Source organism: Nuphar pumila, chromosome 6 (assembly GCF_984573655.1).
Source record: "Nuphar pumila chromosome 6, dmNupPumi1.hap1.1, whole genome shotgun sequence".
NCBI classification, from domain to species: domain Eukaryota; kingdom Viridiplantae; phylum Streptophyta; class Magnoliopsida; order Nymphaeales; family Nymphaeaceae; genus Nuphar; species Nuphar pumila.
The window spans coordinates 121,151,736-121,178,287 of NC_143254.1; the positions used below are offsets into that span (position 1 = coordinate 121,151,736).

Below are 26,552 nucleotides of genomic sequence, written 5' to 3' on the forward strand. Positions count from 1 at the left end.
CTGCTTACTTGATTATATAGAACTCTGCTCATACTAAATGGAGAGTTGAATTTCTAGGACAGCTGCTACTAGATTACATAGATTAACTAGAAGTAGGTTATTTAACTACATAGTAGTTGCATAAGATCCAGTGCATACAACTTAATAGTGTAATTTGAGGTTGTTCCAGTACTACCAAAATTCCAATTTATCTTAATGAATAGCTATGATTCATTTCTTTTTCAAAAAAGCTATGATTCATTTCTTCATTCATTTGTCCATACACTAAATTTCCAACATTTTGACAAAACCTTTTAAACAACTTTCTGAAGTTACTGTCCTATGACTTTCATAGCATTTTAGCCTTAAAAAGCTTAGCTTGCACATCTGAGAATTTTATGACTCCCAACTTGTGAAATTAAGGAATCTAACATTCAAACAGACACAACAGCAGCAAAATATCTCAAACACTTTTAGTAAAAGAACACAAACATGGTCACTTCTTTTAATGGCAACTGCTTTAAAGCAAATTTGTACAGTGCATGACTGAAAGATACTGAATCCTCCTTTGCATGAAAAAGAACCTAAAATAACCTGGATTTCAAATATTTCCTTAATGTAGAGTTGATACATTAAAATTAATGCTGTTAGGCTTCCAAAATGTTGCATTTAACTGACATCTTACAGGAGAATACTGTAAACATTGTTTTGAATATGAAGGGACAGATATGTATAGTAAGAATAAAGGACATATGACCAGCAGTTTTAAGCTGCCTATTCTCCACCATTGTAAACCAGCCAGGCTCTGGCTCATGCATTTAATGCGGACTTTAGCCAGCTCACTTTGATGTTCCAGATCATGCCAGTGCTTCTATACATCATGAGAATAAGGTCAAGAAAATAGAAAAGTTTTCATATGAATGTGTAAGAAGATATGTTCTTGTAATTGCTTTATCAGTTCATTTTTCAGACCATAGACGGTAAACTGCTAGCTGACTGCAACCTATTGATGATCTTCACAGTTCAGATCATCATCATCAAAATTGTAAATATTTTTTGCCATCTGCCAAATTTGAAGAGTGTTATCCTCAGCGACACTTGACATGATCCAATCATCGTTATAGCTCCATGAGAAGTCTGAGATCTTTCCAGTATGACCACCATGAATAAAGAGCAGCTCGGGAGGCCCATCCTCGGCATCTTCAGGAGCTTGCTCATCACCAATTCTGAAGGAAATAATGAATCATTCAAGGTGATAACAAGGTTATGAATTGAATGAGATACAAACCCTGTGCCTTCTAGAAAGAACATGCAAGAACACTTGGCTTTAAACCAAGATCAGATAGTATAATAAGGAAAATGAGTTATATCTGGAATTTTTTCTTGACATCATATCAATCAGAAGCAGAGATTAGATTAACACAATAGCCCTAATCCAAAACTAGCTCTTTTAGATCATACACAAATCAAACACTTTTTTTCTTTGGATGGCCAGGGAAAAACAGTCTATTTTATGTCCACTGGATGTACAATCACTTGATCCATCCCTTCTTCAGTGTCAGCCATCAATGTAAAACCCCAAACCCCCTTGCCCACTAAGGAGCATACCCAAAACTGAAGAAACCATATGAAAAGAAAGTTGCCTCTGTCGGACCTCCGCAAGAATCCAATGAATCTTTCATTGGAAGCATATCTCTAGTACAACTAGTGGAAGCACTTCAACCACTGTTCAAGGGAACGTCGTCCTCGACTGTAGCCGCAATCTCTTCCATTAGCACCTCAGATCCAGGTAAATCTCTTTGGCTTCTTGACTCAAGTGCATCTTTTCATATGACCCTAAACATTAATATCTTATCTAAATGTCATAACTTAAATGGGTCAAATGTGTTTGCTGTTGATGGGACATCTCTTGAAATTAAAGAAATTAGGAATTTCGAAAACTCGAAAAGATTTTGTATTCCACAAGTTAGATATATTCCTAAACTAAATTTAAATCTTTTATCTGTTTCACAATTAATTGACCATGGATGTAATGTTTTTTTCTCCTCTCGTGAATGTCGAGGGCAAGATCACCAGTCAGGAAAGTTGATTGGGGAAGGCCATAGAGAATGAGGCTTATACTATATGAATTTTTTGGATATACCTAAGAATACATTGTGTTGTAATGTTCAAAAGATTGACTTAGACTTATGGTACATAAGACTAGGACATCCTAGTGTATCCAAGCTCCAGTTATTTCCAAAGATGATTTTTTTTTATAATTTTGAAACTTTTAAATGTGAAAAATGTATTCTGAGAAAAATGAAAAGACAACCATTTCAAGAAAGAACTTTTGTCACTTCTCGACAACTAGAATTAATACACTCAGATGTATAGGGCCCCACACCTATTAGCTCCGAAGGTGGCTTTATTTATTATGTAATCTTTGTAAATGATTTCACGAGACACACTTGGATCTATTTTCTTAAACACAAATCTGAAGTCTTTTCACACTTTCAAATATTTCATCAGTTGATGTTACAAACTGCCCCCCTAGCCCGATAAGTAGAGCCCAGAGCCCTCTTGAGCATACATAAATCAAAAGTGTGTTGTTATAGTTCTGAACTATGTCACATAGGTGTGGGTGCGGATGCGGGTGCGGCAATGTGGCACTTTAAAGAAACTTGGGTGTGGGAGTGCGGTGAGGGTATATATATGTTAAAACATATGTATTAATACATCTATATATATAAATATATAGATGTATTCACTATAATACCCGATAGGGGTATTATGGTCTTTTCGAAAGTACCTGATAGGGGTACTTGTTTTAATTCTTTTTATTTTTCTGTTTTTTATTTTTATTTTTTGTTTTTTTTTAATCTTTATTTGGGATACTAAAGGGGCCCCACAATGGAGTCGTTGTGGCCCCCAACCATCACAATTGTGACCGTTGGGGGCTCCCAACGACTCTATTGGGAGCTCCCTTTAGTCTCCCTTTGTTTATAAATAGGGGAAACCCCCTTGTATCTTGTATTGCTTTTAGAGAGCCCCTCTCCAATAAAATGGGTATTTATTTTATGTGTGTAGCCTTGTTGTAAGGCCTTTCGTATATCCCTTAGTGGATTTTCTCTCTTATGCTTGTTTCTTTTGTCCGGTGTTGGACATAGTGAATGCATTGGCATTCTTGAATTCTTCCGCATACTTCATTACATGGTATCAGAGCCATACGATTCTCTAAGGTGAAATCTTGTCTTTCTCTACTTCCTTTCTTTTTCACATCGTCATTTTGAATCAATAGAAGTCAAGATCGACCTATCATTCAAGCTTAATGGGAAAAATTATGGGCATCCGCAATGGAGAATAATCTCAAAGGCAATAAGCTTTGGGGTTATGTAATGGGAACCGTTCCGGAACCCCAACTTAAGCTCACAAAGATGGAAGAAGATCAAGAGAAAGCGCTTAAAGGTGATGTTCGTCTCAAGGCCATTGAAGATTATCATCACCAAATGGAAGATTGGGAGAGCAACCATGCAAAAATCCTAGCATGGTTTATGAATAACGTTGAACTTAAGGTATGTGCAAATATTGCAAAATTCCGCCGGGCAAATGAAGCTTGGTTTTTTATGAAGAGTATGTATACCCAAAAGGATCTTGCAAGAGCTTACTTTTTATAAGAAAAAGTAAGAACCACAAAATAAGGCGACATGAGCATACAAGACTATTATAGTGCTCTAAATCCTTTGTGGGATGAATTGGCTCTTTTAGATCCTAAATGGGTGGCTACGGAGGATGTGGAACTAAGACAAAAGCAAATAGAACAAGATAGATTGTTTCAATTTTTATTTGGGCTTCATCCCGAATTTGAACAAGTTAGAGTCTCACTCCTCCATAGATCTATGTTTCCTCATTTAGAGGAGGTTATTGCCGAAATCACTCAAGAAGAGACTAGGCATAGCATGAGTAAAAGCATAGATGAAGTTCTTGCCGTATTTAAACCCAGCAATCATGTTAAAACATACAAGCCACCTCATTTTCGTAAGCAAAGGAGTGGTGGAAGAAAAATTATTATATGTCATCATTGTTATGAGCTGGAACATAATAAACCCGTTTGCCCAAAGTTAAATGAGACATTCAAGCCAAAGGTGGCTTCCGTTGAGAAATCCTCCACCAAAGAAGATGAAGGCAAAAACAGGGATCTCAAGGATACTCTTGGTCAAATTTCCATGGCTCTCCAACAAATTCTAAAGGCCACTTCTTCCACCTCCGGTGCCGCCATTGCCTCATCATCACCTCCCGGTACGTACTCTTGAATTTTAGATTCTGAAGCCTCTTTTCACATGACTCCTCATGAAAATGCATTAACCAATGTGAGCACCAATTCAAAAATATCTTGTGTCTCTACAGCCGATGGAACTTTTCTCAAAATAAATGGTATTGGAACTCTTGATTCTAAAAATATTCAAAATTTCCTTGTTCCAAAAGTAAAAATAGTTTCTAAACTAAATCTTAACCGTTTTTCCGTTTCCCAAATTGTCGACCATGGATGTGAAATATCCTTCTCATCTCAAGGGTGCTTTGTGCAGGATCTACGGTCCTGGAAGCGGATTGGGCAAGGCCATAGGAAGGGAGATCTTTATTTTATGGATCACTTAATGCTTCCTAATACCTCTTTTTGTACTTATGTCCAAGATAAAAATATTGAAACTTGGCATAAAAGGCATGGACATCCAAGTTACTCTAAAATGTATCTTTTTCATTTTGGAAACAAGCTATGTCACATGGGTGCGGGTGCGGGGATTCGGCACTTCCAAAAAACCCGGGTGCGGCAGGGGCAAAAATGTAAAAAAAAATAATAATATATATATATAGAGAGAGAGAAGGGGGTCGGGGGTGAAGACTTGTTACCCACGTTCTGCTTGTTGTGTACTTTAGCTCAACGAGACAAAATTGATGAACCGAAAGGATTGGCAATCTGATCGACCCAGCCAGCTGGGTTCTGCTAACTGTCATGATTCAATCATGTCTGAAACTCGTTGGTCTTCACGAAAAAAAATATAAGTGAAAGGTTTGACGTGGTTTGTTGGAGAGAGTCTTCACGAGGCCTACGACGCCACTCCTAGGGTTCTTCAAATTTCATTTTATATACAGTTGCACACAGATGACAGCTAAAAGAAATTTATTGGATTTGACATGTGGAAAAGAGAGGTCTACACAAGGCTACGGCTAGAGCACCTCATCAGGAGAAAAGTGAATACTAATAGCCAACAAGGCTCTACTCTACCACCATCATTATCATTTATTATAGAGAGAGAAAATCCTTGACGAAAAAGGATTTGGTTGGTTGAAGCATAAAGACTTCAAAAGGCTCTTGAATTTTGGTTTTAATTTTTGAGGAAGATGGATCATCATTTCCAAGTTAACAGTACGTTTTCCAACGCTGTGAATTAATTGTTTGGAGGCAGGAATAGCATGGGATGCCAACAAAGCTCGTCAGATGTTGTGGACACAAGTGCCCCTTTATAAAACAAGAGCAGCAGCTGTCCAGAATTTTTTTTTTTTAAATTCTGCAACCCATTTCATAGGGCAATTTAAAAAAAAATCCAAACAAAAATGGATTAAAATGATCCTGGGTGTGGTCAACGCACCCAGGATCGGGTTGACCGCACCTAGTGCCGCACCCGCACCCGCGGTGCGGGTGCGACACCCTGCTAGCCGAATCCTTGTGTCATAGGAAACAAGTTTTGTAAAGAAAAAGATATCAATTGCAAAGATTGCATTTTTGGAAAAATGAAGTCTATTCATTTTCCTATTAGAACCTTTGTGTCAACAAGACCTTTTGAATTGGTGCATTCTGATGTATGGGGACCATCTCCGGTTCTATCTAAAGGTGGTTATTCATATTATGTTACCTTTATTGATGATTATACTAGATATGTATGGATCTATTTTCTTAACCTTAAATCGAAAGTTTTTAACTTTTTCAAAGAATTTCATGCAAAAGTTCAAAATCAATTTCAAAGCCGCATATCCATTTTTAGATCCGATTTGGGTGGAGAATATTTATCAAATGAGTTTCAATCATATTTAAAACAACATGGCATTTGTCATAAAAAATCATGCCTAAGAACTCCTCAACAATACGGTCTAGCGGAAAGAAAACATAGACATATTTTAGAAACCACTAGATCATTACTCATTTCTAAAAATATTCCTAAAAAATTTTGGGCCAAAGCCGTGTTAACCTCCACCAATTTAATCAATAGAATGCCATCTTCAAAATTGAACAATATCTCTCCTTATGAAAAGCTTTTCAATATAACACCCAATTACAATCGTCTTCGTATTTTTGGGTGTAAATGCTTTGTTCTCTTGCATAAAAGAGATAAATTGTCACCAAAAGCAATTGAATGCGTATTTTTAGGATATGGTGAAAATCAAAAGGGTTATAGATGCTTTGACTATAAAAACAATAAGTTATGTGTTTCCAAATATGTGACTTTTTTAGAAGATGAAAATGGTTTTGAAATATTGGAAAAACCAAATGAAATTGATTATATGTTTATCTATGATCTTTTAGAAGATTCAAATGATGACTCTTTAAGTCATCCAGAATTTTTAGAAAATACTCATAAAAATGATTCTCATGATATTGAGGTATCTATCACCAACTAATGGTGACAATCTCCAAGTATACACTCGGCGTGAGCAAGCGCAACCTATTAGTGCTTTAGAAAAATTATTGTGGCTTAATGAACCCCTAGGAAAAACCTCTCTTAGGCGATCTTCTAGAGAATCAATTCCACCTAATAGGTTTGTCTCTTATGAAACTCTCTCATCTAACTATAGAGCTTGTCTAATAGCCTTGCATTCTTACTATGAACCTTCCCATTATAATCAAGCAAAAAATATTTTTCATTGGGTTGAAGCAATGAAAGTTGAACTAGATGCTTTAAATAAGGCTAAAACTTGAGAAATAGTTTTTGACCCTCGCCGCCTGAGTTCCCCGTCGTCGCTGACCTCCAAGCCTCGATGACCTCTGTTGCCGGTGACTCACTGTCGGCCACCACTTTCTTCTTCTTCTCTGCTGTGATCGACGATCTCTGAGCGTCGGCGACCCCCTGTCCCCGACGCCTTTCCTGACCCGTCATCAGCCACCTTCTCCTCCTCCCAGCATCGGAGCAACCCCAAGGCCATCATCTCCTCGGTCCCTTTTTGCCTATTGAGCAAGGTTTCGTCGCCATCTCCTGGGTGATCCGTGGACTCCCCCATCGCTATGGTCTCCTGAGGTAAAAAAAAAACTCTTCTCTTCTTCTTTTCCTTTGTGAGGGGTTGGTCGACAGGGCGCTGAGCGCCCTTTCGTCACCTCTTGTCGGCAGGGGGTTACCCCCCTGCCTTTTTGCAGTCGGTCGACAGGGGGGGTTAAGCCCCCTATCGCTGCCTCTCGTCGGCAGGGGGCGAGGTCCCCCTGCCTTTGTCAGCAGGGCGCTTCACACCCCTGCCTTCTCTTGTTTCCCGGCAAGGGGCGAGGCCTCCCCTGCCTTTGTTTTGCTTCTCGGCAGGGGGCTTCGCCCCCCCTGCCTTCTTTTGTTTGCCGGCAGGGGGCGGAGCCCCCCTGCACTCTTGTTGCTTCTCGGTAGGGGGTTTTGCCCCCTGCCTCCTTTGGATTCCTAGCAGGGGGTGAAGCTCGCCTGCTTTCCTGCTTTCAAGCAAGGGGCAATGCCCCCTGCACCTCGTTTGTTCTCTAGCAAGGGGCTTTGCCCCTTGCCTTGTTCTTGCTAACGACAGGCCTGTCTCGTTTCCCGCAGGGAGGTTGTGCCCCCTGTCTTGTTTCGTGTTCTGATAGTGTTTCCCCCTTGTCTTGTTGTGGCAGGATTGGCAGGGAACCCCTGCTCCCTCCCCTGCCTTTCTTTGTTCTGGCAGACAAGGAGCTCTTGCTCCCTACCTCTGTTGTTGATGCCAAGCAGGGCTGAGGCCCCTGCCTCTGGCACCCTTGTCTGCAGGATGCAAAGTTCCTGTCTCTGCCTCCTGCAGGCAGGAGGCCTTGCTGCCTTTGTCCCTCTTCTGCAGGGAGTTGAGCTCCCTGCCTGCTCTCGTGTTTGGAGCCTGGTACCACTGCAGGTCTTACCGGACCCGCTTCTTGTTTATATTACGACATATACTAACGTTCCAAGCATCGCAGGTTGAATGGTGGATCCAGCTCGCCTTCGTGGCTCGAGCTTGCGCTTACTTACGCCGTTGGCGTACGAGGACCCGCAACCCCTTAAGGTAGGGGATTTTTGCGTAAAAGGACAATGAACGGATAAATGCTAAAATAAGGAAAGATAACTAAAAGAGGATGATATATGTATATGTATAATATATATATATATGTATGTCTTTACCTTCAAGGACACGGTTTCGTGATCCTTGTCCTCTTTACTTTTCTTGTACTTTTCTTTCTGTTGCCGCCGCGCTATATATGCCTAGGCTTTTAATTCATGTCTTTTAATTTAAGGACGCGGTTTCGCGATCCTTGTCCTCTTTACTTTCTGTACTTTACTTTCTTGTTGCCCCGCACTTTATGCGCCTTGGCATTTACTTTCTGTCTCAACTTTTCTGTTGCCCCGCGCTTTATGCGCCATGACATTTACTTGTATACCTTTTTACTCCAGGATGCAATCTTGGTCCTCCTTTACGTTCTTGCATTTTACTTTCTGCATTTATTTGTTGCCTTGTGCTCTATGCGCCATGGCCTTACTACTTGCTTTACTCTTCTTACTTTACTTTCTTATTGCTGTGATGTTGGATGTCGCACTTACTTTTGTATGTGTTCGTCTTGCTGCCGCACTTCGTGCATATGCTTTGCTGATGCATGCATTCTTATCTCGGTCGTATGCTCCTTGTTTACGCTTATCGTTTAATCGAGGTACAACCCCATGTCTCGTGAGTCACCCTTTACACTTGCTTAGTCAGGATATGATCCTATACCCCGTGAGTTGCTTACGTAGTTGTCGGCTTCTGTGTTTCGATGGTCGATGTATGATTTCATACCTCGTGTATAGCTCTAGCGTTCTACCCTCGCGGTGCAACTTCGCACATCGAGTCTTGCCCCTTGATTTGTCATTGTATTAGTATGTACATGAGTTTGCCTTTTGTCAGCTTGCACTCCCTGAGTGCAGCTTCGAGTGTATAGTGTAATATTGTTTTACTTGTCTTAAGAGTCACGACACACACTTATGCACTTGTTCTCCAAAGATGATGATCTTAGGTGCAAACCTATTTTCAAAGATGTATAGCTTTGTGAAGCAGAGATAGCGGCTGGATCTCCCAAATCGATGTATTTGAAGAAAGTGTGTTACAACCTCAGTTCGCCTATCTGATACGACTCAGATAACCTTGTTTAGGAGCATGTGCACGAGTAGGGCAGGAATCCTATTGAGGTACTTGCGCCATCGCTAGATTGGCGTTACATCACTTCTGATACAAGACCTAGTTTCTAGGCTTTCTGGTCCAACTAAGATAGTAGCGCCTTCCTTCGCGAAAGTATTGTTGATGGATTTCTCCTAAGAAATCCATGCGCATCTCCTTATAGTCGTACCCTTAGTCGTGTACAATATGTTTGGACTACGAAGAGCAGGACGAGAGGTCTGTAGTAACCTCTAAACGTATATTGATACTTTAAGTTAAATCCTGTTATGTTGATATTTGCCTAATAGGCAGAATGCTTGCGATTGTCTAAAGGACCAGAGCACGATAAGTTGGAACTGAAATGAGTTCATTGTGGACTTCTGTAAAGCAGAAGTGTTGGGAGATTTCCTCCCAAGAGATCTCTACCCCTCTCATCGTGGTTGTACTTTTGAACAGGTACTTGACGTACTACGATGAGTAGGATGAGAGGTATATGTCTACCTCGAACGTGCAATGGCACGTGTTTGAGATCACAGGAGATGTTTCTACCCTCACTATGAGTTGACCCCTCTCATCATGGTTGTACTTTTAAACAAGTACGTTGCGTACTGCGATGAGTAGGATGAGAGGTGTGTGGTTGCCTCGAACGCGCAATGACGCGTATAATTCACATAAATAATAATCATGTGCCTTCACAGGCAAGATGCTCGATTGGGTTGAAAGACCAGAGCATGTAGAATAGAACGGCGGTTAAGAAACCCCTTGTCGTGCTCATTTGGGACAGTTCATCAAGAGAGAGGATGGATGGTACAAAACTCCGATGAACAGTCATTAATGGCAATCACGGGCAAAGATCTGACTTCCCCGGTCATCGGAGGTTAGGGGAAATACTTCAGGCCACTTCTGCAGAAGTTGGATGCATCCATGGGCCTTCGTTTGCCTTTGGGGATTTACTCTCTTGGTCACTGGTCGTCCCCTTAGGAGCGGACTCAGTCAGTCATTCGGGGTATAATAAAATACATAGCATAATGGACCCCCGAATCGATCTCGGTTGTTTATACGTTTTGCCTTGTGCGTACCCACAACGACCTGCTTATAAAGAGAACAAGATATAACTTATGCACACGATTATGAGATATTCGTATTGTGATGTGACTTGATTGCTTGCTTACTCTCTTGGCCATATGTTACTTGTTGAGTTATGCACGTCTGTCGAGGCATTACTCTAAGTTGGTTAAACTGCTTGTGCAGTTCTTTGCTCAGTGATAACTAACTTCTCATACTAGTTAAATGTTTATTCGTTGGCTTGTGTCTCTTATGATTGATGTGATTGCATACAGCTCGTAATCTACGAACTGGTGGCAACTAGGACTGATGTAGCTGCTTGGCTTATAAGCTGCTTATATATTGTGATATAACTGCTACCGTATGATTGCTTATCATGTGTAGCTTATGAATGCTTGTCTTATGCAATTGCTTTGTTTGATTGTTGGATAGAGTTAGTCACTCTTCACCTATAGTATTTGTGGGATCGCTATAGTTGCTTGTGTAGCACTATGATCCTTCCTGCTCTTGTATTTAGCTGTTTTGCTTTACTAGAGTTTGGCTTACTCAATAGTACTTTTGTTAGATCCGCTAGTCTTGCTTTTTCTGCTTGATCTAGTGTTTATCTTGCTTATTGCAGTCTTTGTTCTTTCTTGTCTTTTGCCCCCTACTTGTCTGTTGTGAGACTGGCCCATTTCATGGGCAGATGGTGAACAGGTTATACAACTTGCGATAGCACGATGGTGTGATGCGTTCAAGGCAAGGCCCCTTTCCTGATGTTGCGCTCCTAGGGACCCTTTTGGTAAATGTGGTATAAAGTTTCTTTGAAAGCATCTCTTCTTATTAAAACTCTGGATTACTAAAACTGTGTTACCAAAACTTCGTTCTTCTTTTCATTTCAATAAAATATATATACTTGAATTGCAAATCGGTTTGTAAAGGGGAATTTGCGTTGTAATGTGCCCAAGGTTCAGGGATTTGCTATTTTAAACCTGATCTTCCGCGAAACTTCTGTTTCAAACTCTGATAAATGATTGATTTCAAAGCTTTCAACCTTTTTCATAAAAGGTTTCAAGTCCACGATTTTGGGGCGTTACACTGAGATAGCAATCGCAATGCAAGACGCTGGAGAAAAGGTGTTTGTGATCCATATGTTGACCACCATATTATAGGATCTATATCCTTCTCCTCTCTTGTTAGTATTGTTTGTCCATAAAACCTTCTAAAGAAAAAAATTTCAAACTCATGTGTGGCTTGCTTTATAATACGTGGTTCTCGATAAAGTCTTGCTATACACATATCCATATGCCTTGATAGCAATGGGTCTAAATTTGGAGGAACACGACCAACACCACCTTCCTACCACTTCTTTTGCATAATATTTGGGATTGAAAGAATATATAATGCAATGCAAAGGAGTGTTGCTCTTATCCAATCTTTTAACTAAAATTGAATGTATATAATTAAAAAAATCAAAATCATCCAATGCAGGATTTTTTCCTCATACTTGAAAACTGAAACTTGAATTTTTTCAATCATATTATCCTACATTTCATAAACTTTATAAAGCATAGATTCATCCTTGTCAACTTTTCTAAGCATTTCCCAAATAGGTTGCATAAACTCAAGAAAGTACATGACTCTACCTCAAAATTCATCATCAATAATGCATTTCTTAATTTTTTGGGCCTTGGCAACATCATTAGTACGATAGAATGTCCAATTATCATTACTTACCATGTTAGTCAAAGCATTCTTGACTTAATTTTTTTCACCACCACAATGATGGATCTAAAACGTGTTTCAGCAACCTTTAACAATTTTAGATCAGAATGCCTATTAAATATGGCATTATCATGATGGTTGACAATAAATTTTTTTATATTTTTGACATCTTTTTCCAATTCATCAATCCATGAACATAGAGTATATGCAGATCAATATTTTCCCTCTTTTGGGTTGCAGATGCTCTTGAGAGTCAGATTCAAGTTATGTGCTACACAAGGAGTACAAAACATATGAGGATACACACTCTCTAAACTCAATGTTGCACTTCTACAAACTAGAGCATTGTTTATGATGATCTGCACTACTTTCTCATCACCCACTTTTTTTATTACTTCTATAAAAACCCCTTCAAATACTCAACATTTTATATTCTCTTGATGCATCAACTGCTTTAAAAAAATTTGGCTCATTAAGCGAAGAAGCAATGAAATTAATCAGTGGACACCAATATTGTTAAAAATGCGCTTCAAAGCATGTCTCGGCCCAAGGCAAGGCCCCTTTTGCCTTGAAGCATGAAAAATGCAAATTAACTTAAGTGTATGCCTTATACGCTATGATGAGTACGGCTCAGAGCGAGGTGCACCCTTGTTATTATCGGGTCAAATAAGAGTCAAATCCCCCATTTGACCCAATTTTAGGGGAAAAAATAAGGAAGCCTGTTGAGCCTCCTTACTTTTCTCTCGCTCAACTCTCCCTCTCAGTCTCTCTCTCTCTCGCTCGTCTCTCCCTCTCAATCTCTCTCATTTTGCTTCTCTTTCTCAATCTCTCTCTCTCTCTCACTCGTCTCTCTCTCAGTCTCTCTCCCTCTCTTTCTTAGTCTCTCTCACGCTTGTCTCTCCCTCTCAATCTCTCTCGCTCTCCCTCTCTTTCTTAGTCTCTCCCTCTCAGTCTCTCTCGCTCTGCCTCTCTTTCTTAGTCTCTCTCACGCATGTCTCTCCCTCTCAGTCTCTCTCGCTCTCCCTCTCTTTCTTTGTTTCTCTCTCGCTCGTCTCTCTCGTCCCTCTATTTCCCTCTCTCTCTATGTATCTCGTTCTCTTTCTCAGTCTCTCTCTACCAAGAAGAAGAAGAGGAGGGTTGCTCTCTCTCTCTCTCTCTCTCTCTCTCTCTCTCTCTCTCTCTCTCTCTCTCTCTCTTTGCCGATAGGTAGTCTATTTTTGTAAAAACCGTAAGTTTTTGCCATTATTTTTTTATATATAATAAAATATTTTGAAATATGCAAATTGGGCCTAAGATCCACATTTCGAATCCAGGACCCATAAAGGGGTATTCATGTATAAATGATATCATCCACGTTTATACTAAAATAATAATAATAAAAATATTAATAATAAATATTTAAAACAAATAAATATATATATATAAACTTAATACGAGGATCCACAGTTGGATCCATCTGGATCCAACTTGTGGATCCATATAAAAGGGGTAAGACACGGACCCAACTCGGGGTCGGTTACCGGGTTCGGACCCGGGTCACGCCCTGTGTAACAAAAAAAAAAACTTAGTAAAAAGGATGGGTCTGCCCGATAAAAACAAAGGGGAGGAAGCGGTTAGGGTTCTGAAAGAACCCTTACACGATGGAAGCAGGGGGCGGGTTCGTGCGAGGCTGCCAAATGGAAAGGGGGGAAAACCTATCCCCTCCTTCCTTTCTGGGGGTTCCCCTTCTTCAAATAGGGGATCCTGAATCTCTCTCTCTCTCTCTCTCTCTCTCTCTCTCTCTCTCTCTCTCTCTCTCTCTCTCTCTCTCTCTCTCTCTCTCTCGTTGGCAAGAAAGTTCTCGATGGTCTCATCTTCGGCGATCGGAAGGTAGGAGGACCTAATCGTGCCCACGTCCCTCACGGTGAGCAATCGAGGTCGGTGGGATCAACCTCACGCGGTTGCAGTAGCCACCTAGCGTCGGACAGAGGTACGGGTCTCCCCTATGAATTTCAAGTTATTTTAGCGAATGCAAATATTTCAAGTTTTTTTTATCAATGTATATCTCAAATTGTTCGCCATACAGATAATGCCTCCAAATTTTCAAAACGAAAATGATCTCCACTGCTCAAAACAATGAGTTAGATTCGTCTTACAATCCTTTAATTGCCTTGATACATATACAACTACTTCTCTATTCACATTAAGACATTTCCTACTCTCATTCTTGTACACATGATTATTTATGATTTTTAGTTTTGTGCTACCTTCTCTCATTCTTGTACACATGATGTACCATATGTATTTTTAGTTTTGTGCTACCTTCTCTCATTCTTGTACACATGATTATTTATGAGGGGCAATTTTGTATTTTAGGAGGTAGTGAGTCAACTAAATTTGTCTTATAGTGCAACTTATGTCACAGGGATTCGGCCAACAGGATGTCGCACCCGCATCGATGTGATGCAACTTGGGTGTCGGTGCGGGTGCGGCACCCGGTGCGGTCAAGCCGACCTTGGGTGTGGTCAACACACCCAGGGTCATAAATGTCCAAATCTAGACTCAGAAAAAAAAAACTATTAAAAATTAGTGTTACTGTTGTTAACTGTTAAAAATTATATATATATATATATACCCTCCCGCACCCAAGTTTTTTTAAAGTGCCGCATCACCGCACCCGCACCTATGTGACATAGAGTGTTACCATGAGGGGGTGTCCCCTTTAAGATGTATTCTTTCTCTCATTTCTAAAGTAATGAAGTTTCTTTCTGAAAGACTCTTTTCATCATCTTCCTTGAGCATCCTCTTTCTTGGCTGATATGGTTTAGATGTGAGGAAAAATGGTGTTAGAGAAAAAACGCAAAAAAACAATGATTTTTGAAAGGGCCTAATGGGGCAGAATAAGAAAAGGGGGCAGTACCAGCGCGCGCACACACACACACACACATATATATATACATATATATATATATATATACATATATATATATATAGTTTATAATGCATTTTTTGGATTAATATGTAATATTTTTTGTTGTATTTTATCCTCTTTTTTGTATTTTGTAATGCCCTTAAGGGCATTTCAGACTTTTGGCTAGCTAGTGATTAGGATGGTCTAACGACTAGCTCTTGTGTGTGTGTGTGTGTGTGTGTGTGTGTGTGTGTATGGGGCAATCCCCACCTTGTATTTTCTACATTTTTTGTGTATTCATATTACTATTTTTCATGTGTGCAAGTGCCCTTGTGTGGCTTTGTGAATGCCCTTAGTGGCTTGTATTATTACTGCCTTGGCTTGTGACTTTGCCCTTTAGTGGGCTTGTGCACTTTGTATTCTTGAACCCTTCTTGTTACAGTGTGTGTGTGTGTGTGTGTGAATATTTTTTATTAATAAAAAGAATTTTGTTCTTGTTCTTGTTCTTGTTCTTGTTCTTTGATATGTATTGTTTGTTGGATTTGACCAAATGCATAATGATAATGCATTTGGATTTCATTTGTTTTAGTGAAATTATTATTGTTTTTATTTTCTTTTTGTGTCTCGGTTTTTGTGACACATGCAAGCTATTGGAACAAGGCGGCACTTGATAGAAGAATGTATGCAACATAGACTTTACTATTTCATTGTTGAGTGATTTATAGAACTTTTAGATGCATTAGGAGAAGAAAATAAGTGACAATGATTGAGGATCTATAGTGGTGTGGTGCACACTGGCGTGTTGCAGGCTCCATGACAAGAATCAAAGCTATTCAAACAAAGGATCACAGATCAAGGATCTGAGACCCCTGGTACAAAGGGGGTAATGGATAAATACATGGATATGAGAATGAATGGGGGAAGGAAGTTTGTTCTCAAATCCAAGGATTGTACTATCAATGAAAGGCTCTTGATTGTACTATCAATGTGCTCCAGAAAGACAATAAATAACATGCATGTAGACAGACAAAGACACACGCATACAGGCACCAACACAGGCAAGTGCGCACATTGAGGCAGAAAATGAAGACGCACCCATGCACAATGCACATGCATGCAAAATCGAAATCATGTCAAGGAAAGACTTATAGATCGCGTTATCAAAAACAAAGGCTGCATCTAAGTTATGTTTAAGATGACATAGCAAACCTGTTGAGGTCCCAAACCATCACTTTTCCATCGTCACCACCAGAAGCTAGAATACCATCATTCTTAGGGCTCCATTCTAATTGGAACACTGTATCTCTGTGGAAGAGGAAAGAGGAATTCAGTCTATCTTTTCAGGTGTTTAACAAAAAAAGCACCATGACACAACTAAAAAAGGTATCTAGTCATAACATGAATCACTGCCACCAGAGATGGGGGGGAAAATGAAACTTCTTGAAAATGTTATATCTTGCAATGAAAATTTTATTATAGGATAACTAGAGAAACAAGAAATATAAGGATGTGCAACAGATAGAAATCCATATCTATGTCACACAGACACCACTTAGAATGTGTATCCTGTATCGACACAATAAGACAATTTGACACTTCATGGACAAGACACGACACTTCATGAACTCAGTCAAACCAGTTTCACACAGTCAACATTGTGTCATTAACTTTATCTGTTTTTTTTATGATCGTATTCACTTATTTTAGATTCACTTGAATTCTTTTTCTTTTAAAATTTGTCATCAATTACATTATATTTCATCAGATGCACAAAAAAACAAACTACAAAGAAGGAGAAGAAGGCACTCTAGGCAAATTTCATTAACAAGAAAAAAATAGAAAAGATACAACATATAGGGGTTGACTCCCTTTATATCACTAAGAGACAAAAACATTTTACCACTAACCTCCTAGCAAATTACATTAATACCCCTCTTAAATAATAATTACACTTCAATGGGGTAGCACCAATGGCTAGAATACATATGATACATCTAGATGACAATATTCAACACTCCCACTCAAACTTGAGATGATGCTAGAGGAATCATCTCGATTTTGGAGAAAAATGACTGAAAGTGTAATGGAGTCAAACTCTTGGTGAATACATCTACAACTTGCTCTTTCATGCCTATATGCTCTAAAGTTATGACTCTATCCTCATAAGCACTTCTGGTAAAGTGACAATGAATCTCAATATGCTTTGTTCTTTCATGTAATTATGGATTCTTGACAATATGAATAGCACTCGTATTGTCACGATACAGTGGTGTTCTTTAAGAAAATGTCACTCCAAGTTCTTTCAAAAGCCATGTAATACATATAATTTCTACAGCAGCTTGAGTCATAGCTCTATATTCCACTTCTGCAGTAGACAGAGCAACTTGTTTTTTTCTCTTCCAGGATATCAAGGAGCTCCCAATAAACACACAAAAATCAGCAATAGAGAGACAATCTCTGGTTGGTCCTCCAAAATCTGAATCACAAAATACTAACATCTATAGAGGACAAGGATGAGAAGAACATTTAAAAATGCATAATGTCACTCACATACCAAATAATCCTAAGCACAGCAGCAAGATGAACTGAGGTAGGCGAACTTATGACTGACTAACAACATGCACCACATAAGCAATGTTTGGTCTAGTGATGGTCAAATATATCAAGCTACTCATGTAGTACATCACAGCATCCTCAAGTTACTCTCCATCTAAACTACTCAGCTTGATATTTGTTTTCATAGGATTAGAAACTCTTTTGGAGTCATCTACCAGTCTTGTCTTAATCACAAGATCAGTTGCATATATATGTTGTGACAAGAAGAGCCCTCTTCTGGAATAAGCAACTTCAAAACCCAGGAAGTACTTTAAATGTCAGATCTTTTTTTCAAAGGTGCCAGGTAGCCTGCTTTTGGTATCAACTATTTTTTGTGTATCAGCTCCTATAATAACCATATCATCAACATACAGGAGCAATATACACTCCCCGAGAATAGAAAAAGCCACAAACAAAGCAAGATCATAATGACTATGCTCAAACCCAAGCGATTTTATGGTAGTGCTAAACTTCTCAAACTGGGGTGTTTGTTTAAGCCCATATAAAGCTCACTTCAGTCAGCACACCATGCCCTTCGAATCTGAATATCTAAGTGGTAGCTCCATATCATAGTCACAAATATCGGTATCAGCTATATCTCAGTGAGGCTATTTCTCACGATAATATAGATTTGGTGATAAATCTCAAGAAAATCTCAGGGCTTAAAAACTATAAAAAATAACCAAAATAAGTAGGCAAATATCATGTTTAGACAAAAAATACATAAATAATAAAAAAAGAAAAAAATGTAATAAAAAATAAAAACATATTTAAAATGTAAAAAAAATAAAACTGTAAAATTAAGACTCTTGAATACGTCAGAACCCTGGCCACTAAGTCATAATCCTCGCACCCTCCAGCAAGTTGGTCCCACCATCACTGTGAAATTGTTAAGTATTAGCTGAATTTAGTATGGTTAAATATGTATGTGAAATTGTTAATTGGCATGTTATAACTTATTTCTTAACTTGCTACTAGCTGCTTGTTACTTCTTAGTGTTTACTTGTTATGGAATTTTGAAAAAACTAAACTTGTTAGTTGTCAGTTAGTTAAATGTTAAATTAATTTATTGTCGTTGGAATTTGATTCTTTGAATTTTGTATTTATGTGAAATATCTTGTAATATGTGTATTTAAAAATTATATACATAATATATAGCCATGTCCCCATACCCATGTTTTTTGAAATTGTCGTGTTGTTCCCTCTGTACCCACACATGTACTTATGTGACATAGACCAAACCACTTTTAAGTTTTAACAGATAGCATACTCAAAAATGACCAGAATGATGTTCAACACAAACATCAATACTAACTGATATGCTCAGAATGTGCACAAAAATCAAAACAGAACACTATTTACCACCATTTTAGGAAAATCAGAGAAAATCTGAAGCACTTTACATGAGATGGACATATGGGGTAAAATGCCTTTAAATGCACTGTATAATTTTAACAAATCACCTTGACAACTAGTAATTATGCCACCTTTGCATTCCATTGTTGAGGTCCGATAAGATAATCAACAACACACTAAATATGAGATATCATATAGAATAAAAGAATCAATTAAGCCCCAAAATATTAGCAAACAGAAGAAGATGCTCGTGAAGGGAGGGCCCTGATTGGTAGAAAAAAAAACCACAACTCCTTGGGGTTATCCAGCGCTTGGAAGGAATTGGAAAAGGTGAAGAGATTGTTAAACAACTGAGTTAAGGCACGAAAAAAAATGTATAAAGAATAAACAAAAAAGTTTAAGGCACAAGAACATTAAAAAGTTCAAAAAGTGCACTTACAAAATTCAACATATTCCAAAAGCAAAGAGCTTTCTAATGAAACAAACTTAAACCCATTAGTTCATAATGTCTAACATGGTCATGTTTAAATTAAGGAAAGGTATATTTTTTCAGTGGGCGCTTACGAGTGAGCAGTGAATGTGTGCAAAGGCATATTAAGCTTCCGCAAGTCGAACAAATTGACAGACTTGTCTGCAGCTCCTGTAGCTACAATTGATTCTTTAAATGGGTTAAATGCTAAGCAGTTGACCTGAGAGAAAAAACCCTTCATCAGCATTCTATATTATTGCTAAACTAATCAAAACTTTGAACAGTAATGTAAGGAGCTATTAAATTTTTGCTTTAGTTGATAACATAATCCAGGTGAAGTGTGTAGATATTTTGCAGGTTGCATACAGTAATTAGTAGCATTCTTAAAAGATAATAATGAAAAGAAAGTGTAACCAAAAGTTTTATGAGCCAGCAAGAAAAGATGGTACATGCACCAAGAGTAAGCAATTGAGAAACTGACATGCATCACAACTCTAGAGATGGAGAACAACCCACTTGTGATACAAATAGAAGTCATAAAGCATCAACGACACTCGGGTCCTGAAAATAGGCATGAAACATGTAATATACTAATCTTTGTAAAAGTCAAACAAAAGTCATAATTGTCCAAGAATTATATGAGTCAACTATTCTTAGTATTTTGTGAAAGCCAAGCCTAGGTCACTTATAAAAGTCAAACCAATACCATAATCTATGTCACACGGACTCTTCTAACAGGGCACCGCACCGGCGTCGCACCCGCACCCAGGCGGGTGTGACACTTGGACACAACTTCCTTTGTGTTAGGTGAAGTCAACCACACTGAGGTCCATTTTTATCCAAAAGTAGATTCAGTTAACCCTAATCAAGTCCATTTTTATTTGTATTATATATAAAAAATACATAAATGCACACAAATACAATAGTGTTAACATAAAACTATTAATATATATATATATCCTCCCCGCACCCAATTTTTTTTAAAGTGCCGCATCGCCACATCCGCACCCGCATCCGCACCCATGTGACATAGACCATAATTATCTAAGAAATATAAAAGACTACTATTTTGTTTTATGTAAAAGTCAAACCTAAGTTAGTTGTAAAAGTCGAACCCAGTTCATAGTTGTCCAGGTACTGTAAGAGAAGGCTATAAAGGAAAATTACTGCAATGGATCGAACATAATTGGGTATCCAATCCAAATCCAATATAGTTTAGATCCTAAGGATCTTGGATGTGGATAAAGATTTGGATCTACTATTTTGGATATGGGTATCGATTTGGATATATCATTTTGGTTAGGAATTTGGAATTCCAATAGGATCCAACCTAAATACCCCAACCAGCTGTGGCAAGATAAGGGGTAGACACACCAAGTAATTGTGTGTCAACAAGAATGACACCTCAACCTATTGGGTGTTAACATAAGAGTGAAACTATGTCACAGGGACTCGGCAAAACATATGCCGCACCCGCGTCGACGCGACGCGACGCGGGTGTGCGTGCGGCACCGGGTGCGGTCAACACGACCCTGGGTGCGGTCAACGCACCCAGGGTCATTTTTGTACACGATTTGGGCGTAAAAAAAAAATCCCCAATGAAAAGGAGGATTAGGGCAAAAAAAATTTTTGCCCTAATCTCTCCTCTCTCTCCCCCTGAGCTCGAGCTCTCTCCCAGCTCCGCCGCCCCAGCTCATCCTCTCCTTTCGCAGGTACCCTCTCTCACTCTCTTCTTGGGTCGGCAGGGGAGGGGCTGAGCCCCCCTTGCTCCCTCATTTTTCGGCACAGGAGGGGTTTTTTTTGGGTCGACAGGGGAGGGGCCGAGCCCCTCCCCCATGTGTTGTTTTTTTTGGGTCGACAGGGGAGGGGCTCGGCCCCTCCCCCATGTGTTGTTTATTTTGGGTCGACAGGGGAGGGGCCGAGCCCCTCCCCCATGTGTTGTTTATTTTGGGTCGACAGGGGAGGGGCTCGGCCCCTCCCCCATGTGTTGTTTTTTTTGGGTCGACAGGGGAGGGGCCGAGCCCCTCCCCCATGTGTTGTTTATTTTGGGTCGACAGGGGAGGGGCTCGGCCCCTCCCCCATGTGTTGTTTTTTTTGGGTCGACAGGGGAGGGGCCGAGCCCCTCCCCCATGTGTTGTTTATTTTGGGTCGACAGGGGAGGGGCTCAGCCCCTCCCCCATGTGTTGTTTTTTTTGGGTCGACAGGGGAGGGGCCGAGCCCCTCCCCCATGTGTTGTTTTTTTTGGGTCGACAGGGGAGGGCCGAGCCCCTCCCCCATGTGTTGTTTTTTTTGGGTCGACAGGGGAGGGGCCGAGCCCCTCCCCCATCTGTTGTTTTTTTTGGGTCGACAGGGGAGGGGCCGAGCCCCTCCTCCATCTGTTTTTTTGTTTGGGTCGGCAGGGGAGGGGCCGAGCCCCTCCCCCATATGTTTTTTTTTTGGGTCGATAGGGGAGGGGCCGAGCCCCTCCTCCATCTGTTTTTTTGTTTGGGTCGACAGGGGAGGGGCCGAGCCCCTCCCCCATATGTTTTTTTTTTTGGGTCGATAGGGGAGGGGCCGAGCCCCTCCCCCATCTGTTTTTTTTTTTTGGGTCGGCAGGGTAGGGGCTGAGCCCCCCCCCCCCCCCTGCTCCCTCTGTTTTCAGCAGGGGAGGGGCCGAGCACCCCTCGCTCTCGCTCTCTTGTTGGGTTGGCAGGGGAGGGGCTGAGCCCCCCCTTCTCACTGTGTTTTCGAATTGATTTGAAAATTGTAATGTATTTTTTTTTGTGTTTTCAGGATAAAAATGACGGACAAAGGGAAAGGACTTGCATCATCCTCATCCCAACATGCGAGTTTTGCTGCTAGTTTTGCTGATAGTTGCAGTGGGATTGATGATGTGGGGCCACTATGGGTACATGTAGATAAACTCGCAAAAACTGGAGAAGGAGGTGGTGGAAACAAGAGATTTCGATGCAAGCTCTGCAAAAGAGATTTTGTTGGGTCTTACACAAGAGTGAAGGCTCATTTGTTGAAGATACCAGGACATGGCATTTCAGCTTGCAGAAAAGTTGATGAGGCAATGTGAAGACAATACAAGAAAATACAAGAAGAATATGAGAAGAGAAAGGCAATGGCCGATTCTTCTGCAGTCAGTGTGCCATTTGCAAGCCACCAAGAAGATGCTGGAAAAAAAAGAAAAGTCAATGTAGGAGGTAGAGGAACGATACAAGCAGCATTCAATACATATGGAAGAGAAGAATTGGATAGAAAAGTTGTGAGGTATTTTTATTCTGGTTCACTCCCATTTAATGCGGCTAGAAATCCTTATTGGAAGGATTTAGTAACATCCTTGGCAAATTGTAATTTGAGTGGTTATGTGCCTCCAAGTTCAGAAAAAATACGAACCACACTTCTTGCAGAAGAGAGGGCAAATGTGAAGAGGTTGCTAGAAATTAAAAAATATTCATGGGAGCAAAATGGAGTTTCCATTGTGTCTGATGGATGGACAGATATTCAAAGGCGTTCATTAATCAATTTCATTGCTTGTTCGCTTAGTGGCCCAATATTCTTGAAAGCAGTTGATGCATCTGGGGAATATAAAAATGCAGAGTATTTGAAGGGATTGTTTATAGAAGTGATAAAAGAAGTGGGTGATCAGAAAGTGGTACAAATCATTACAGACAACGCTCCAGTTTGTAAAAGTGCAGCGTTGAGTTTGGAGAGTGAGTACCCTCATATTTTTTGGACTCCCTGTGTAGCACACAGCTTAAATCTAGCCCTAAAGAGCATATGCAACCCCAAAGAAGAAGAAAATTCACAAGCATATGCTTTATGTTCATGGATTGAAGATTTAGAAAGAAATGTCAAAAGCATTAGGAATTTTGTTGTTAACCACCATCGTGCTAATGCTATATTTAATAGGCATTCTGATTTGAAATTGTTGAAGGTCGCTGAAACACGTTTTGCGTCCATCATTGTGATGATGAAGAGGATTAAAAGAGTGAAGAATGCTTTGATTAACATGGTGACTGATGAAAATTGGACATTCTATCGTGTTGATGATGATACGAAGGCTCAAGAAATTAAGAAATTCATTCTTGATGATGAGTTTTGGGACAGAGTGGTATACTTCCTTCAATTTACGCAACCTATTTGGGAAATGTTAAGAGAAGTTGATAAGGATGAGCCCATGCTTCACAGAGTTTATGAAATGTGGGATAATATGATTTAAAAAATACAAGCTATAGTTTTCATGCATGAAGGAAAAAATCCTGTATTGGATGATTCAGATTTTTTTAATCATATTCATTCAATTTTAGTCAGAATATGGGATAAGAGCAACACTCATTTGCATTGCATGGCACATTCTCTTAATCCAAAATATTATGCAAATAAGTGGCAGGCTGGTGGTATTGGTCGTGTCCCTCCAAATTTAGACCCAGAGCTATCAAGACATAGAAATATGTGTATGACAAGACTTTTTCCAGAAGCATATCTTCTACATCAAGTCACACAAGAGTTTGGAAAATTTTCATCTTCGAGATTATATGCACCAGCATTATTCGCGAGAGAAGAAGATAATATAGATCCTATCACATGGTGGTCAACATTTGGATCAGAAACACCTCTTCTGCAACGTCTTGCATTAAGATTGCTATCGCAGCCTGCTAGTTCATCTTGTTGTGAAAGAAATTGGAGCACATATTATCAAATCCACAACATGAAGAGAAACAAACTCACCAGCAAGCGTGCAGAGGATTTAGTATATGTTCATTCAAATCTTCGATTACTTTCGCGAAGCAATGATGAATACAGGTACTAATTTGCTCTCTTAGTTATTTGATTATTTCTTAGTTTTCATTTAAATATACTTGTATTGTATTTATCATTTTCAAATTGGGTTTATAATGCAGACAAGGAACATCCAAATTTTGGGATGTAAACCCAGAAGAGTGTGACTTCGAGGGAGAACATGAATTCAACGTAACAAACATGGATTTAGCTGAGCTCAGTATTCCTTCTAATGATGCATTTGATGATGAAGAAGAAAATTATTAGCATCCATTACTTCATCAGGATATACTTTGGTATGTAATTTAGTTCTTTTATGCAATACTTATTTGATTGATATTTAAATCGATTTATGTAATTGCTTTACTTATTTGATTGATAATTTGATATTTAGGTTGATATATTGCATGCATGATGAATCATATTATGAGTTTATGACAATGTTTACTGTTAAATGTTAAACTGTTAAAACTTCAAAATCATATATATATATATATTTTACATTTTTGCCCCTGCCGCACCCCCGCACCCGGGTTTTTTGGAAGTGCCAAATCCCCGCACCCGCACCCATGTGACATAGGAGTGAAAGCAAATGAGGTGTAGACACCTCAAGTAGCTGGATGTCAAGGGACATGGCCACATGAATGAAAAGTTGACACATGACTGATTGGTGGCAATAGCATGGTGAGTTGGAAAACCTAAAATTGACACATGGCTGATGTGGTGGCAACACCCTAGTTGTTAGGAAAACCTATAAATAGGAGAGGGTAGAGAGCCTCTTCCGATCATTTGTAGCATAGAGAAAGGAAGAGACCTAGAGGCAGACCAATATAGAGAGTAAGAGAGACCTACTTTAAGGTAAGTTAGTATTTACCATTTGAAATTAGAGTTACATTTTGAAGTTATGATTTATCATTCATAGTTAGAGTAAATTACAATTTTCTATTCATGATTAGAGTAATTTGCCAATCGCTAATTGCAATTAGAGTTAAATTGTGTTTATTAATTATAACCTTTCATAATTAGAGATGTTCATAATGATAATTTTTCCTCTATTTTTCTTAATTGTTGGATTTATTGTAAAACCATGAGTAGATCTTTTTTAACAATAACTCATCATGATTAAGAAATTATACACCACCTATGGTTTCAAAAATGAATGTGTCTGTTTTCAAAGCATTGTTCACACCTATGGTTTCAAAAATGAATATACATTGCTTCAAAGGACCCTTCAATTAAAAAGGAATTAGAGTTTATACTCATTATGTTTTTTATTGAAAGTATATGTGAACTCAGAAATAATTTTCAGTTTTTAAGCATTTGTGAATTTAAGAATGTCCAATCACTCTTGTACTATATCTGTATTGAACCGCCAACTGGCTAAATTGTCCCTCGATGAACTTTCCAAAGAAGACCTCTTGTGTTGGGTATTAAATGTTTAAATGGCCCAAAGACTTATCATGTGAATTCTACTAACTCAATGGATTGGCCTTGGGTTTGATGAATCCTTTGGTCCGTTAATGGGATTAAATGTTACCCAATGAGGATATTTGTCGCATGCCTTGACACCTCTCGAGTTCTAAATCGTTACAAGTAAATCCCTCACCACTTGGTATTGTTAGCTCACCACTTGGTAATGTTACACAATGACGATAACTGGTATTCTTACTCTGCCGCATGATGAATCCTATATATATATAGTGTGTGTGTGTTTCTTAAAGTTTTGAATTCCCTTTGTTTTAAAAAATTATGGATGGATTATGGGTTTGGGTTGGACCCATGATGCAAATCCATATACATTTGGATTTCAGCCCACTAATCAATATGGATCCTGGACCAGGTCTAGATCCATACTGATGCCAACCTATATATATATATATATATATATATATATATATATATATATATATATATATATATATATATATATATATATAATCCAAGTGAAAAAAAAAACAAAATAGAAGCCGGTCTAATTTGAAAAATGCATTTTTTTAACCAACCCATATCCAAAATCACCAAATCAGATCTCCTATGAGATCTACGGTTTGTAACGGATTTAACTAGGGTCCTAGTTTCATTTAAACTCTTGAATTTGGTCTGAATTTAACTTGCATTTTGCTCAAATTTAAAAGTTAAAAATGAATAAATATGGATCTCTTCAATGGGCCCTGAACCATGTCCAGACCCATATTGACGTCAGCTCATATTTAATTATTTATTATTTTTTGGCATACTAAATATAATTATATAATTAAAAATTGTATTTTCAAACTTGAAAATATCAGGAAAGTTTACCAGATATTACATATGGACCAAGGGTATTCACATAATGAAAATACACACCAACATCACAAC

General features: G+C 39.0%; 1 protein-coding gene across 1 annotated transcript in view; it reads right to left on the reverse strand.

The window, feature by feature from the left end:
• Nucleotides 1–567: 567 nt before the first annotated feature.
• LOC149835970 (histone-binding protein MSI1-like) overlaps nucleotides 568–26,552 on the reverse strand; it is a 93,228-nt gene continuing 67,243 nt past the window's right edge. Inside the window, exons 4-6 of the mRNA XM_090008882.1 lie at nucleotides 19,523–19,647; nucleotides 16,217–16,312; nucleotides 568–1,205 (exon numbers count right to left, since the gene is read on the reverse strand). Coding sequence (XP_089865008.1) covers nucleotides 983–1,205; nucleotides 16,217–16,312; nucleotides 19,523–19,647 — 444 coding nt within the window. The 3' untranslated portion in view covers nucleotides 568–982. The remainder of the gene's footprint in view (nucleotides 1,206–16,216; nucleotides 16,313–19,522; nucleotides 19,648–26,552) is intronic.